Here is a 14,271-nt window from a genome sequence, read left to right as displayed (position 1 = left end):
CAACAATGATTCTCTACGTTTCTGTGCACTCTGGCTTGACAAATCAGACAGTGAGACTGCAAATTCAGCCGTCGCTCGGTATCTGAACGAGGTTCCCAGCCGGAAACTTGCACCATTAATGAACCAGCTATCATCCCGCCTACTCGATGTCTCCGATGACTTCCAGAAATTACTCACTAAATTGGTATTCAGAATATGCGTCGAGCACCCTTTCCATGGCATGTACCAAATTTTCGCCAGCAGCAAGTCCAAGGGAGGGAAAGATCAGTCGTCTCACTCTCGTTTCCGTGCTGCAAATCAGCTCGTGGATCGTCTGAAGAACGATAATCACATCGGTCAGACTTGGATTGCTGTACACAATGTGAACATCAGCTACGTTCGATTTGCAGTCGACAAACCAGACAGCAAATACAAATGTGGTGCTAAAGTTCCACTGAAGAATTTGGCTACTGGCCAGCGCCTTGGACAAGATGCCATCACTTACAAACTACCACCACCGACGATGAAAATCAGCCTCCGTGCGGATTGTGACTACAGTCAGGTTCCTACAATCGCAAAGTTCCAGCCTGATTTCACGATTGCTTCCGGCGTTAGCGCGCCAAAGATTGTGACCGCCGTTGCATCCAATGGCGAGCGCTACAAGCAATTGGTAAGCTTGTTCTTGATTGGAAGCCCTGTCGACGTTTTTAGCTAACCAAACAAACAACAGTACAAGGGAGGAAATGATGACCTGCGGCAAGATGCCATCATGGAGCAAGTATTTGAGCAAGTCAGCAGTCTTCTGAAAGATCACCAGCCCACACGCCAGCGGAACTTAGGCATCCGGACATACAAGGTTCTCCCATTGACACCAAGCGCTGGAATCATTGAGTTCGTGCCAAACACGATTCCTCTGCACGACTACCTGATGCCCGCACATCAAAAATACTTCCCGAAGGACATGAAACCCAACTCTTGCCGGAAATACATTGCCGATGTGCAGACCAAATCATTTGAACAGCGCGTCAGAACGTACCGACAGGTGACCGAGCATTTCCACCCAGTCATGAAGTATTTCTTCATGGAGAAATTTAACAACCCAGACGACTGGTTTAGCAAGCGGCTAGCCTACACACGAAGTACCGCTGCAATCTCTATCCTCGGTCATGTGCTCGGCCTCGGCGATCGGCACGGACACAATATCCTGCTAGATGAGAAGACCGGGGAAGTGGTCCACATTGATCTGGGTGTAGCGTTCGAGCAAGGTCGTGTGCTACCTGTTCCTGAGGTAGTGCCGTTCCGGTTGACCCGCGATCTAGTCGATGGATTCGGCATCACCAAGACTGAAGGTGTTTTCCGGCGTTGTTGTGAATTCACCCTTGAAGCACTCCGCCAAGAATCGTACAGCATTATGACCATCCTTGATGTATTACGTTACGACCCGTTGTACAGCTGGACGGTCTCCCCGCTTCGGGTTAAGAAGATGCAGATGCAGGACAATCAAGCCAGCGATGGGCCTCCAGCTCTTCCTGGAGCCGCTGACGCTCTCGTCTCGAAGAGTGAGAACGAGAATGAACCTAGTGAAGCTGACCGGGCGTTAACTGTGGTGGCGAAGAAACTGAGCAAAACACTCAGTGTCACGGCTACTGTCAATGAATTGGTTCAGCAGGCGAGTGATGAGAAGAACCTTGCTATGTTGTATTGCGGTATGTATTCTCTCTTTCCTTTCCTCCGGTTTGATCATCGACCGCTTTGCTAACTCTTCAATAGGCTGGGCATCGTATGCGTGAGTTTTGTGGCACTTGTGAGCTCTGTTGCGATAACAAACTATTAAGCGAGACAATGTAAATAAGCATTTCATTCAGGGATTGTTACATATTCCAAAGCACCCCGCCTTAGATAGCTACCCACCTAGGTAAGAGAACTGACAGATTATGCAAAAGTAATGCATAAATTACCCCTTTAGGCTATTTTGTGTACATAAATAGGCCTTGGTAGGACCCATTTTGCCAAAAGGTGTCCCGGCGTTGTCATCAACAATCAAGAAACGAAATGACATTTTTTATCACGGAGAAACAATTGGAGTGGAACCAACCAGATAATGGTTCTAACTCCTTCATCGTCAGTATACTGACTAGTGTTTGTTATTGGTCTCGGGTTTCTTTTTACAATGAGTTAGCTCTTTATTTTGGCAGTGAACAATATGTGCCTTTTTCCTGGATGTTAAGCGATGTTAAATAGTGACAGGTTGATAAACACCTCATTCTTATTCCGTATATACTTTGATCACTCCCATGTTTTGCTGAAATACGTGACATACGCTACGGTTATTCGGACCACGCTGATAAGCTCAACCCTGTCACTGAGCTATGTTGAAACTGCGAAGGCAATACTGCAGTAGGCCAAAGACAGCAAAAGGAAAGTTTCACAGTAGATTTCAAATAAAACAGACATAGTTTCCTGGTCTTAAACTTCAAATTATCCTTCTCACTCAGAATTTCGAGCACCAAGGTACCAGCTGATTACGGACCAATCTGACTACATATGTACCGCGAATATGAATGGTGATAAAGTCTTGGGATTATAGGGAAAAATTACTTAAGGCTATACAAAAGAGGGATATTAAATAAAAACAAATTATCACTGGCGTGCATTCTTCAAAAGAAGCTTAGTTCCTTCCTGCCAGCCAGAAGAGTTCGCCATATCCAAAACCGTCGTACCAGTCTCATCTTTCAGAGTAAGATCAACCTGACCGCCCTTCTCAATCAAAAGCTGCAACAACCGAATATCGCGGTCCTCGATGGCCTGCATGATCGCGTTCCAGTTACGGTAGCATTTATTGGGATCGGCGCCCCTTTCGAGGAGCAACTCAATCATGGCAAAGTTACCATCGTCACATCTCCGGATCGCCTTGACGAGTGGCAAATGCTCACCAGGGGCATTGGGGTCGGCACCAGCCTCGTCCAGAAGATAGCGCACAATAACCCAGTGGCACTCGCGCAGGGCTGTGGTCAGTGGTGAGAACACGCCGCCGTTTTTCCACTCTACACTGGCGCCGGCTGCGATGAGTAGTTTGACGTTTTCTAGTTGGTTTGCCTGGACTGCTTTCTCCATGACACCCTTGTGTGCGGAAAGATCGGTTATACCGGGCAAAATAAGTCGTAGCATGCTCGGCGATTGAGCCGCCATGTATATTGGCCAGTCCTTACCGCGTATGTTGGGATCGGCACCATTTGCCAATAACCATTCTAGCATTTCTGGCCGGTTCTTCCGGATGGCAGTTGTCACGGCTGTGTGGCCCTGCTCAGTACGGTCGTTTGGATTGGCATTTCCTTGGCGCACGAGCCAATGCAGAGCCTCCATATAGTTTTCCTGGACGGCGCACTCGACAATACCTGGTGGTTTGCGGAGATCTGCACCGGCTGCCACCAAGTCTGGGAGGAAATGAAGACGTTTATGGGTGATACACTTCCAGGCTGGGTATTCAGATGCCATCACATTAGGATCAGCACCGTGATGGAGAAGCAAGGTGAGGATATCGGAGCGGTCATCGCGAATGGCGGAGCAGAGTGGTGTGTATATTCCGTCTTTCTTGGAATTGGGGTCCATGCCCGCCTGCAGCAGGACGCGCACGGCATCGATATTGTTGACACCTGTCGCTTGCTCCATAAGACCAGGGGTCTTTTTCACATCGGCACCCCGCGCGAGCAGGATGCGCAAGCAGCCTGGGCGGTGAACAGCGGACCAGAGGACATGCTCGGGTCCTGGCAGGTTTGGATTCGCGTCTTTGTTTAATAAGAGTGTCACAATAGATGGCTGATCACTTTGTACAGCTTCGCATAGTGCGGTCTTGCCGTGGTCATCTTTGCGATTGGGGTCGGAACCGGAATTGAGCAAGGTTTCGATAGCTTGCACCGGTGCGCGTTTGTGAATGGCTTCGATGAGTAACGTTGCACCATCGCGCGTCTCCTCTTTCACATTGACGCCGTGCGCCAGCAGAGTCTCCGTTAGATTGGCGCTGGCGGCATCTTGACTCGAATAGCCGAGGCTGATCTCCTCAGCAGAAGCTGCTGAGTTTGGTAGGGCCAGCCGGTGCGGCAGTTCCCGGTGATCAAGATACGGGGTTTTCACAGCCTCACGAGACTGGGGGTTCAGGAAACCGTTCAAGGACAGAACCGAGGACATGTCATCCGTCAGGATTTCGGCTTCTTGGCGAATGCCTTGGTTGAGTCGGGATGCAGTAAATGATTCCTTCGGGGGCACAGATGGCGTCGAATCAGGCGACTGATGCTTACTCGATGAGGATCGCTCAGGTTCGGTATAGTTGGCCTTGTTTATTCCCATCACAGAGCGGCCTTGGGATACGCGATCGAGCGCGGCCGCTAGGCCAGCGTATCCGATGCCCACGGACTCTTCCGGGTGGGCGTCTCCAAGCGACCAGTGAAAGGCCATACCACTGATTTGGAGAGTTTCGGTGGTCTTCTTCAGCGACTCATGAATGCGGCTGAGCTCATGGCCCGGCCGATTCCATCCTCGCTGAAGCTTTCCCAGTGTCCCGCGATGTTCATACTGAATAAGCTTCAAAATGATCTTGTCAAGTTGTTGGAAGTCCCGGTAGGTGGAGACGAATTTCTTTTCCACCTCTTCAATTATAACATGGGTAGGGCGCGATTGGCGCCGGCTAGTTCGTTCACTCCAGCTTCAATGGCCCATAACATGCGACAGGTGTCGAGGAAGGTATGGGAAAGTTCGCGAAATCCGTCGGGAAGGTCATTGGTGGTGCTGATGTAATTCAGCATGTGCACAGAGATCTGGTTGCCTAATTGCGTGGCAAGAGCCGAGATGCTGCAGATTGTTTCCTCTGGCTTGGCCGGCATGATTGCAGTGAGAGGTTCACCTAGACAGAGAGGAGAAGGAGATACATAAAGGAGTCAAAAAATGAGTGGAGATTACCCAGATAAACATGGGGGGCAATCTGGTCTGGCCTGGCCAAATTTGAATCCTCCATCTATATTGTGGGGCCAAATTTGTCTTCTAACGCTCGGTCGAACCTTCGAAGGAACCTTGAAACCTCGGTAATTACTGTTAATCTCGATCTGTGGGGGGGTACCATGGGTTTGTTATCCATTAGTGCAGGCCTGACCCATGGTTCAATTAGATCATTGTTATCAATCTTGGTCCGCCTGAAATCACCCAAATGTTTGTTCTGGTATAGCTTTGCCCACACGTTTGAAATGGTTCAAATATCAGAAAACAGGGAATAAAGTTATCAAATACCTCCATAGGGACATTGAAAAGGGGACTTCCGCTTGGCCTCCAGTGCTATAATGCAATGTGGGTCCAGATAGTCACTTATGTGTAACTACATGGAGGTGATCGCTGCAGTTGAAACACATAAATGTACAAATCGGAAGAACGGTGCATTCAAACCAACTTTAAATATTGACAGTTGCCCTAGACACGTGGGATAAATGCCATCCTTCGGGTACAATTGAACGTATCCTCCCATTCCACTCCTATGCAGCAATATCAATATCCCGCCCACGAAACATTTTTGGTTTGGCGCTATCCTGCGCCCCGCTTAGCTTCCCATTGAGTTCCTTGATTTTTGAAGCCTTAACAAGCGACTAAGATGTCTCACCATTGTTCCCTATTTGTCCCCTCTTTGTCCCCTATTTGTCCCGCCCCTACAGAGGAGATTATCTCGAATCGGAATTGGATTCTTCGGTATAGTTTCGTCGCACATCTTAAGACATAACGTTTCGCAGACGCATTTTGAATTGGTTTGTTTCACAAGTGTATATCGCATTATCAAGTTCGGTGTTCTCAGCCAGCCATAATTATGGAGCTCACATGTATGGCGGGTCACACCGGCCCATCGGATAAAAGCAATTTCGTAGTTAACTAGTTAACTAACGTATTTCACAAGCGAGCTACGCACACAAGCGAGCTGCGCACCCCACCCAAAACGCGTCCGTAAATTAGCACTTAGTTAATTCAACCACCCACTATGCCACCAATTCGCTCTCAATCCTCTAAAGATTCAATAGAGAGAGAGGGTAGGATCTTATTAGCTATCCAGGCTTTTAAGAATAAAGAAATCAGCGCTATTCGCGAAGCAGCGCGCCGTTTCAAAGTGCCCGAATCAACCCTCCGGACACGTCTTTATGGGACCACTTCTCGCGCGAATTCTCGCGCCAATTCACATAAACTGACAGAAATTGAAGAGGAATCTCTTGAAAAATGGATTCTCTCTATGGATTCTCGAGGATCAGCTCCCCGGCCGTCTATGGTACGAGAAATGGCGAATCTTCTTCTTGAAAAGCGCGGAACTACCCCGGTTCTTTCGGTCGGCGAAAATTGGGTGACGAACTATGTGAAACGATATCCTCTTCTATCCTCTCGGTTTTCGAAACGGTATAACTACGAGCGTGCGAAATGCGAAGACCCGAAGGTTATTACAGAGTGGTTTAATCTTGTTCAAAAAACCATCTTACAATTCGGGATCGACCCGGACGACGTTTATAACTTTGATGAGACCGGTTTTGCGATGGGATTAACGGCGACTACAAGGGTGATTATGAGAAGTGAATATTACGGTCGGCGAGCACTTTTACAACCTGGAAATCGTGAATGGGTGACTGTTATCGAGTGTACGAATGCTGCTGGCTGGGCTCTTCCGCCATATGTGATTTTTAAAGGCAAAGTCTTTATTGAATCCTGGTTCGATAGCCTTCCTTCTGACTAGCGTTTTGAAGTTAGTCCTAACGGCTGGACTACTAATGAAATTGGGATTCGTTGGCTTGAAAAGCTCTTTATTCCTACTACTTCTTTATGTACGAAGGGGTGTATCGGCTTTTGATACTTGACGGCCATAGAAGTCATTTAACCCCGAGATTTGATGAAATTTGTGAAGAGAATAAGATTATACCAATCTGTATACCTCCGCATTCCTCTCACCTTTTACAGCCTCTAGATGTAGGCTGTTTTGCGGTGTTAAAACGAGCCTATAGCCGGCTGGTTGAATTTCGAATGCGGTGCGGATCGAATCATGTTGACAAACTGGATTTTCTTGAAGCATACCCTGCTGCACGAATGGAAGCCTTTAAATCTGAGACTGTTAAAAACAGCTTTCAATCTACTGGTTTAATCCCTTTTGCACCGGAGAGAGTGATTTCGAAGCTTAATATCCGGCTTGCTACCCCTACCCCCCCCTTCTAGCCGGGGTAGTGATTGGGATCCGAAAACGCCCTCGAACTATATGCAATTGCAAAAACAAGCTTTGTCAATCAAAGCATTGCTTCGTACAAGATCAAGAAGCCCCCCCGAGCCCGCTCAATTCCGCTATAAACCAGGTTTTGAAAGCCTGCCAGATCACGATGCAATCCGCCGCACTACTAGAGAGAGAAGTGAGCGATTTACGCGCTGAAAATGAGAAGAAGAAGCAAAAGCGTACTAGATCTAGAAGGCAGATACCGGCGGAAGAAGGCCTCTCAGTTCAAGAAGCATCTACATTAATTATGCAGCCGGTGGAAGCAATAGAAGCACCTATACCCCCGCCACGAAGAAGGCCTTCGCCACCTTTACAGCCAAGAACTAGGGCTTTACCAACATGCGGGCTATGTAAAAATCGGGGTCATAGGAGAGATGCATGTCCAGATAGATGATGTTTTTTTTAAATTTAATTTAATGGCGTTTTGGTTGAGATAAATGCATTTGAAATTAGTAGGTTGGGTGGGGTGCGCAGCTCGCTTGTATGCGCAGCTCGCTTGTGAAATACGTTATAGGTTCTTTCTACCTGAAAACCAAGGCTTCTAAACCACTTAGTTAACTAACGTATTCCACATGCGAGCGGCGCACAAAAGCGAGCGGCGCATCAAAGCACATAGTAAAAGCGATAAATTATAACATGCTATTTCAACAACCAACGCTTTTATTTGATTTCATTACTTGCCGATAGCAATTGATAAGCCTTTTTAGTACCATATATCAATTTTGAATAAATCGAGAACTTGCAATGTTATGGTATCGAAAAGTACATCGCTGAACTCTAGAATATATATATATCTCAGTCACTAATTTATTAAATTCCCCTAAACTCTAATAAGTGGCTAGATATCATATAAAAAGCATTAGGCTACAAGAAAAAGTTCATACAGATAGCTGTTGTTGAAATAGCATGTTATAATTTATCGCTTTTACTATGTGCTTTGGACTGCGCCGCTCGCTTGTGTGCGCCGCTCGCATGTGGAATATGTGGAATACGTTATTCATATACAAATATTTTAATTTGTTCTAATTATTATTATAATTATACAGCTATTGTTCGATTAAATTCCACAGTTATTTTTTATTAGGACTAATCCGAACTCAGAACTCTTTAGATGTCTGAAGAAATCACAAATGCCGTCGTTGCCGTTTATTTAGCGCGATTGGGGGTTTACATGTACATAAAGTATATATCTCTCTCTATACTGATGGTTTCGTATATAGCACTATGTTGTAGGTAATATAACCTTTTAAGAGAAAGAGAGATAATTTAATCTCAATAAGCGCAGATCAAGATTAATTTATTAACTAATGTTGTACTATGCCATTAATTCGTACTTAATCTTCTACATAGATACTTCCTCTATATATAATTCTTAATGTAGGTCTTTATTAAAATGGATTATAATTTGTCTGCCTCCCAGAGGATTAGCGTCTCGAAGTTAGTCCTAACGGCTAGACTTCTAATAAAGTCAGACTTTGTTAGTTTAAGAAGCTCTTTATTCCTAGTACTACTTATACCTACCGTTCTAGATCTAATCGTTATCATCATACTATTTCTGTCATCCGTATTTAGAATACTCTCTCAAATTCAAGGATATGGCTTCCCCTACAAAGCCAAGCAATACCCAGCTCCTGGTTTCCGAGCCTCTGTTAAATGTGCACTACCCTGCACCTAGTGTTTGCTTACCGCATCCCGACGCTGTTGATCAACTTTGCTAACCAAAGCAACTTGATTTTCTGCCAAGATGTCACCATTATAAAGATAGGACCTGAAGTCGCTGTCAATTTTGGTGTTTTTATCAATATTATCAAGGCTAAAAGCATGATTCATGTGGCGCATAATATATGGGTTCCCGATGCCCTAAGTTTTCGCATACTATACATATGGTCCAATTAATCGTGATATTGACGATCCCGGAAGCCTTTGCGATACCTACTTCTTTATACGTTTTATTGGTGGTAAAACACTACACATAGCTGGGGACTCTTTTATCGTTACCGCAAAGACTATCCAATTCTAAGTCGGACTTTAACACGGCTCGCATCGAAGTCCATCAAAATAATAATGTTCCAAACGCTAGTGGAATGCTTCAACAATCCCACCGCATCTTGTTTACACATTTTGATCTCCAGCCTCAGAACAATATGATAAAAGATGGGAATGTGGTCGCTATTAGACTGACAAAACAAACTAGGAAGGACACCGGTCAGCTTGATTTGCCTTAGAACCTTGAAGTGTTTAGAGTCTGATCTACCCACTGCCTGTGCTGATCTAGGTCAAGCACAGTCAAATGATGGAGACCTTGATCATCTTCAAGTATGGCAACGAGATGGCTGTTGTCTTGGTTTTCGATATAGTCGATAGGGATTTTATAGCTTCTCACCGTCGCAACTTATGTCGCGCAAGGGTAGGGCGTGGATTGCAGGTCTTCTGGTGAGAAGGGGCTGACAATTCTTACCAGAGATGAGGATGAATATTTTTGGCTTTTGTCCTGAAATATCTTCTGTTATGGAATTCTCCTGAACTAAAAAATCATGATATCCACGGAGTTTTCACAAAATGAGAAATTATGAACATTAAAATCCCGACAGAACGCTGCTGAGGAAGACATCGAAGGACATGACCGTTATGCTAAACATAGATAATGATAGAAGCTTTTAAGAAAGCGAGTCAATGCCTGCTCGCTTCACATGATTGATGATAGTACTGCAAGTTTCGTGGAAGCGAGCTTCAGTGATATTCAGCTGAGGATCACTGACGGCGTACAGCTCTTTTTCTTTAAGATCAATAAAAGCCTCAAGCGCCAAAACAGTGGATAATTCCCGAAGCATGATACAGAGAGCAAGATAAGGCGTAAACATGGCCCCCCGAGCATTGGCGACAGAGAAGTTATCCTCTAATGTAGCAATAAAGTCACTGGTGTTATCGAACTCGGCTCGCCGGGTATTGAGAAATCTCATCATGGCAGGTTTCAGAGACCTATGATGCTTACCGCTGAAGTGCTTTTTGGTATTCGCCATAAAGGCGTCCGCCAAATACACATCGTTGCCGTAGGCGCGAATCTCAAGATAGAACTCGTTGCTTACGCTCAATTCGAGCCACCTGGCGACTTGGCACGAAAGCTCGTGCCATTGCTGTCTAGCAGGATCACCGCGCGACGGGCGGGGCAAATTTGCGTCGATCAAGAGGTGCAGGTTGTGGTCTGTTAAGATGTTCACCACTTCGTCGTACCAATCATCGAAATCCTCTGCATCTTCGAGCCGAGGCGAGAGCTTGGGCAACACGACCGGATCAATGTCGGGTAGACCCGTAGCTTGGTCGACTGAGACTTGATACCAGTTGCGGTCGCGGGACGCGCCTGGGCTTCCGATGCTCCCATTTGTCCCGTTAGCGTTTGGAGAAGTGAACATGGCCGAAGCCTGGCGCCCAGGGCGCTGAATAGATTCAGATAGAATTATGGCGAGGGATCAGGGGCACTTCTAATTTGAGAGGCTGCTAACAGCGGGTAAGTCGCAGTTCAACAGTGGGGGTGTTGTAATTGAAAAGACTTTGAATGAATATTAGATTTTTACTCCGTAAACCGATTCCCGATAACTAGTGTCGTTAACGTGATGGCAAGGTGGCTGAAACGTGACAAATGAGGATGAGAGGAGATCGGGATTGTCTCACCCACAGAAAATCAAGCACGGCGTGTTCAACCAACTTTTCAATCCGGGGGAGAAATCTAGTCAGAATGGACCGTAAATCTGAAGCAATATGAAACTCGCTTAGGGATCCCAATATTGGCTATTTTAGCCCTCGCTCACACAGACCAAGTTTTTCCTCCGTTAATAATAACGTATATCTCACCATTGCAGTAATATATATCACGAAATCTCATGGTTACGACCCCTGGGCACAAGTGTAACGCGTGGACTGACCGATTTAAGTGGGCCCGCAACGCGTAATGTTCTACAGTAAGTTTACCACACATTTATCATGACTATACCCGACTATTATAGCAAAGGGTCTGTCTTTTGATACTCCGTAGACTTAGCCTTAAGCTTTACAGTTGAGATAGTGGCAAAGGTGCAGGGAAATATATCGGAATTCTAATACAACCTTGTCTTGCGCAATCTTACACCTACGTATCTTCCGACCTAAAATGTTTATATCTGCAATCGTCACTAATATCAGACTCTGCTTCTTCGACGTAATGTACTTAGTCCATTCGCTCTTTAGTCTAACCGTTCAGTAGAAGAGGTGGCAATTGGATTAAACAGACCTCTTCCCGTCATATATGTACGCGGTGGTTCATATATTGTGTCTCAATTTCAACTTGGATGGGTAGCCCAACTGTATGATTCAATGTTATCCATCGATGCTTTTTCCATTTCTCGTAACGTTGATACTCTTGAGGCTGGTTCCGAACCTTGGCGACGAAAAGCGGGTAGACCCGCACCCAGGTACATAACTCCCGTGGGACAGAGCACACCCAAATGTAACTTAATCTACTTTTGATCCTCCAGATCGCTGAAAGCTGTGGCTTACAATAAACCCGTAACCAATAAGATCCGGGTAGATCATTTTAACCTGATTTCCTCGAATTCTTGGATCAAAGTGTAGGACCATCCCTATAGATGCTTGTTTGTTAGGATGGAATATATCATGATTCTTCCTTTGCTTTCTCTCCTCCTTAGAGGTAGTCTTTAAAACACAAAGACACTTGCATGATACATGGTGACGAAAGAAGGCAACTCCATTAAGTCGATCGAGGGAAGTATAGCTTTAGATGCAGTTGGTTAAGCAGGAGATGAGGCATCGGCACACTATACCCACTCTGCAACTATCTAGAAATAGCGCGTATTGATGATTTGTAGCTATCTTAATACAACTGATTACTGGCAGATTTCATGTTGAGCTAAAGAACGCATCAGGTTGTCGTAATGATTAGTTATCCAGTCATAAATAAAGCACTGTATTATACATCGTGCATTGCATATTCTGCATCCTCCCATATCATATACCCAACCATTACCGACTCCAAGGCTCGATGTCACAAAATGGCGACCAAGGAGTGACTTTCGGCATAATCACCTTCGCCCAAAAGAATAGCCGACTGATAATCTTCTATAGTGGTTCTGCGTCCACATCCGTGGTGGTATTAAGGCTCGCGCAACTTGTCAACTCCGCGACAAGACAATGCAACTGATCTCCCAATAAAGTTTGTTGTTTAACTGAGGTGGTTTAAAGTTGTTGTCGCGCGATTTGGGTGATTCTCACCCATTTCTCACCCTATCTACTCCGTATGTGTTGGATGCCTGAGGCATCACTATGTGATGGAACCCACTAGTTTGATCGCTCTCTCTCTCCTTTCCTTCTCTTCCTTCTCTCCCCGTGCGAGACAGTCAATCCACACAGTGTTTTCTCCATCTGTATCGCGTCTCCATTAGTATGGCGCATTCTTTTTTACCCTCGGTAGCATAGCTTATGCTATATATGGCCTATTATAGACTAGCTAAGTACATACGACCATAGGGTGTGGAAAATAGGGCTTCCCGTCCGCTCAGCCGTACTCAAGCCACACGCCGGTGAGTTAGTAGTTGGGTGGGTGACCACCAGCGAATCCTCACTGTTGTATGTTTTTTTTAGGCTATTTGTTTATTTGTTAACTCTGAGTTAACTATGCTGGAAATTTGGACGTTGTTCTTTCTTTAGCTTTAAAAATGGCTGCTCAATCCTCTGTTGGAGACTCAACCTATTTTGGTAGTCGGTATCAAGAAGCTGGTGCCCACATATGGTCTCCGCAGTTGGATTCGACATACAGATAGACAAAAAAAAAAGTAGTATAACATTTGATAACAAAATCCTTCTTCACCATTTTTATCGACTTGCTTCCCCCGCCTCATAATCCCTTGTTCGCTATAGTAACGTGGAGACATGGAAACATGACTCGATTTATATTTACAATCGAAGCGCCCTTCCGATGTTCTAGGGTAGCAGGAAGCGATAGCCTCGAAGCGAGTTGATTTATATAGTTGATGTGTTTTATATATTTTGCATAGAAACAAACTGTATACCAAGCGCTGATCTTGTGCATAGTTGATAGCCTCTATCGGCCCGGCTGGTGCATTACTATGATCATATATATAAAAGCATCTACCAATGCTACTAGCTTAAATACCATACACACCCCTAACACAAATGGCACTAATAACCCCGCACGCTCTCCTTTTTCGCGATGAATGGCCAAGTAGTAATTTAGGCCACTAGCCTGCTTCTATCACGATTAAGTTTCAGTGCCTAGTAATGCGAACACACATGTAGCTTGTGCCCCTTTCGATGCAGAGGATATTCAACAACTGCCTCCGCTTTACCTCGCTATGTGGCCCATTCCTCAAGGGGTCACATTGGCCAGCGGAAACGTATCGCTCACAGGTGATGTCACCATCATGATGGATGATTTCAAGGACTTGATAGAATTTGAGCCGCATGGTTTTTGTATCCTCAATTTGCAAAATAGCAAATTGATTACAAGATGAAACAGGAACTGATGCCGACAGCTACGTTTTTGCGTGGTATGCTTAGATCGGCCTAGTCGAAGATATATAGGCTATAGTGAGTATAGAAGACGACTGTTCCAAAAGGCTGAGCATCGTATGCGTGAGTTTTGTGGCACTTGAGCTCTGTTGCGATAACAAAGTATTAAGCTGTGAATGAGACAATGTAAATATAATTCATATCACCCCAGCCTAATAAAGCGGCAAGGCTTGAGTCCTAAATCGGAAAGGCGAAGTATGTATGTTATTAAATGTATGTGATCATCCAGAGGACCTTGGGGGTTCAATGTATATAACCCTTCTCAATCTTCCATCTCCTGCTTTTTCTCTGGATATACTACTCTACTGCTATTTATTCCAGCGATGAAGATAAAAATAGACGTATGCAGGCCAGTGGAACCGAGGTCCTTCCACGACTCCGCATTTGACCCCTCAATTCATCCACGAAGGAACACGTTACTATAATGCATGACTATGACT

At 45.3% G+C, this 14,271-nt stretch overlaps 5 protein-coding genes across 5 annotated transcripts; 3 read left to right on the top strand and 2 right to left on the bottom strand.

Moving 5' to 3' along the window:
- Positions 1–118: 118 nt before the first annotated feature.
- N7519_006083 (ATM family serine/threonine-protein kinase) lies at positions 119–1,769 on the top strand (the record flags this gene model as incomplete). Its single annotated transcript, XM_057292859.1, has 3 exons — positions 119–649; positions 710–1,685; positions 1,750–1,769. The coding sequence occupies 3 exons, from the start codon at positions 119–121 to the stop codon at positions 1,767–1,769; spliced, it is 1,527 nt and encodes a 508-aa protein (XP_057147670.1).
- An 850-nt stretch (positions 1,770–2,619) lies between these two features.
- N7519_006082 (ankyrin repeat domain-containing protein) lies at positions 2,620–4,856 on the bottom strand (the record flags this gene model as incomplete). The annotated part of the gene is made up of 2 exons (XM_057292858.1): positions 2,620–4,620; positions 4,674–4,856. 2 exons carry the CDS (start codon positions 4,854–4,856, stop codon positions 2,620–2,622), a joined length of 2,184 nt encoding a protein of 727 aa, XP_057147669.1.
- A 1,133-nt stretch (positions 4,857–5,989) lies between these two features.
- N7519_006081 (uncharacterized protein) lies at positions 5,990–6,727 on the top strand (the record flags this gene model as incomplete). The annotated part of the gene is made up of 1 exon (XM_057292857.1): positions 5,990–6,727. The coding sequence occupies one exon, from the start codon at positions 5,990–5,992 to the stop codon at positions 6,725–6,727; it is 738 nt and encodes a 245-aa protein (XP_057147668.1).
- Positions 6,728–8,645: 1,918 nt separating this feature from the next.
- Positions 8,646–9,477, top strand: N7519_006080 (uncharacterized protein; the record flags this gene model as incomplete). The annotated part of the gene is made up of 5 exons (XM_057292856.1): positions 8,646–8,689; positions 8,825–8,886; positions 8,928–9,041; positions 9,118–9,245; positions 9,274–9,477. The coding sequence occupies 5 exons, from the start codon at positions 8,646–8,648 to the stop codon at positions 9,475–9,477; spliced, it is 552 nt and encodes a 183-aa protein (XP_057147667.1).
- A 432-nt stretch (positions 9,478–9,909) lies between these two features.
- N7519_006079 (uncharacterized protein) lies at positions 9,910–10,662 on the bottom strand (the record flags this gene model as incomplete). The annotated part of the gene is made up of 1 exon (XM_057292855.1): positions 9,910–10,662. One exon carries the CDS (start codon positions 10,660–10,662, stop codon positions 9,910–9,912), a length of 753 nt encoding a protein of 250 aa, XP_057147666.1.
- Positions 10,663–14,271: the final 3,609 nt, after the last annotated feature.

Source organism: Penicillium mononematosum, assembly GCF_028829835.1.
Source record: "Penicillium mononematosum strain IBT 11891 chromosome Unknown utg000003l:1.0-8172316.0:1.0-8177699.0, whole genome shotgun sequence".
Lineage (NCBI taxonomy): Eukaryota > Fungi > Ascomycota > Eurotiomycetes > Eurotiales > Aspergillaceae > Penicillium > Penicillium mononematosum.
This window is presented reverse-complemented; position numbering and strand designations above follow the sequence as displayed.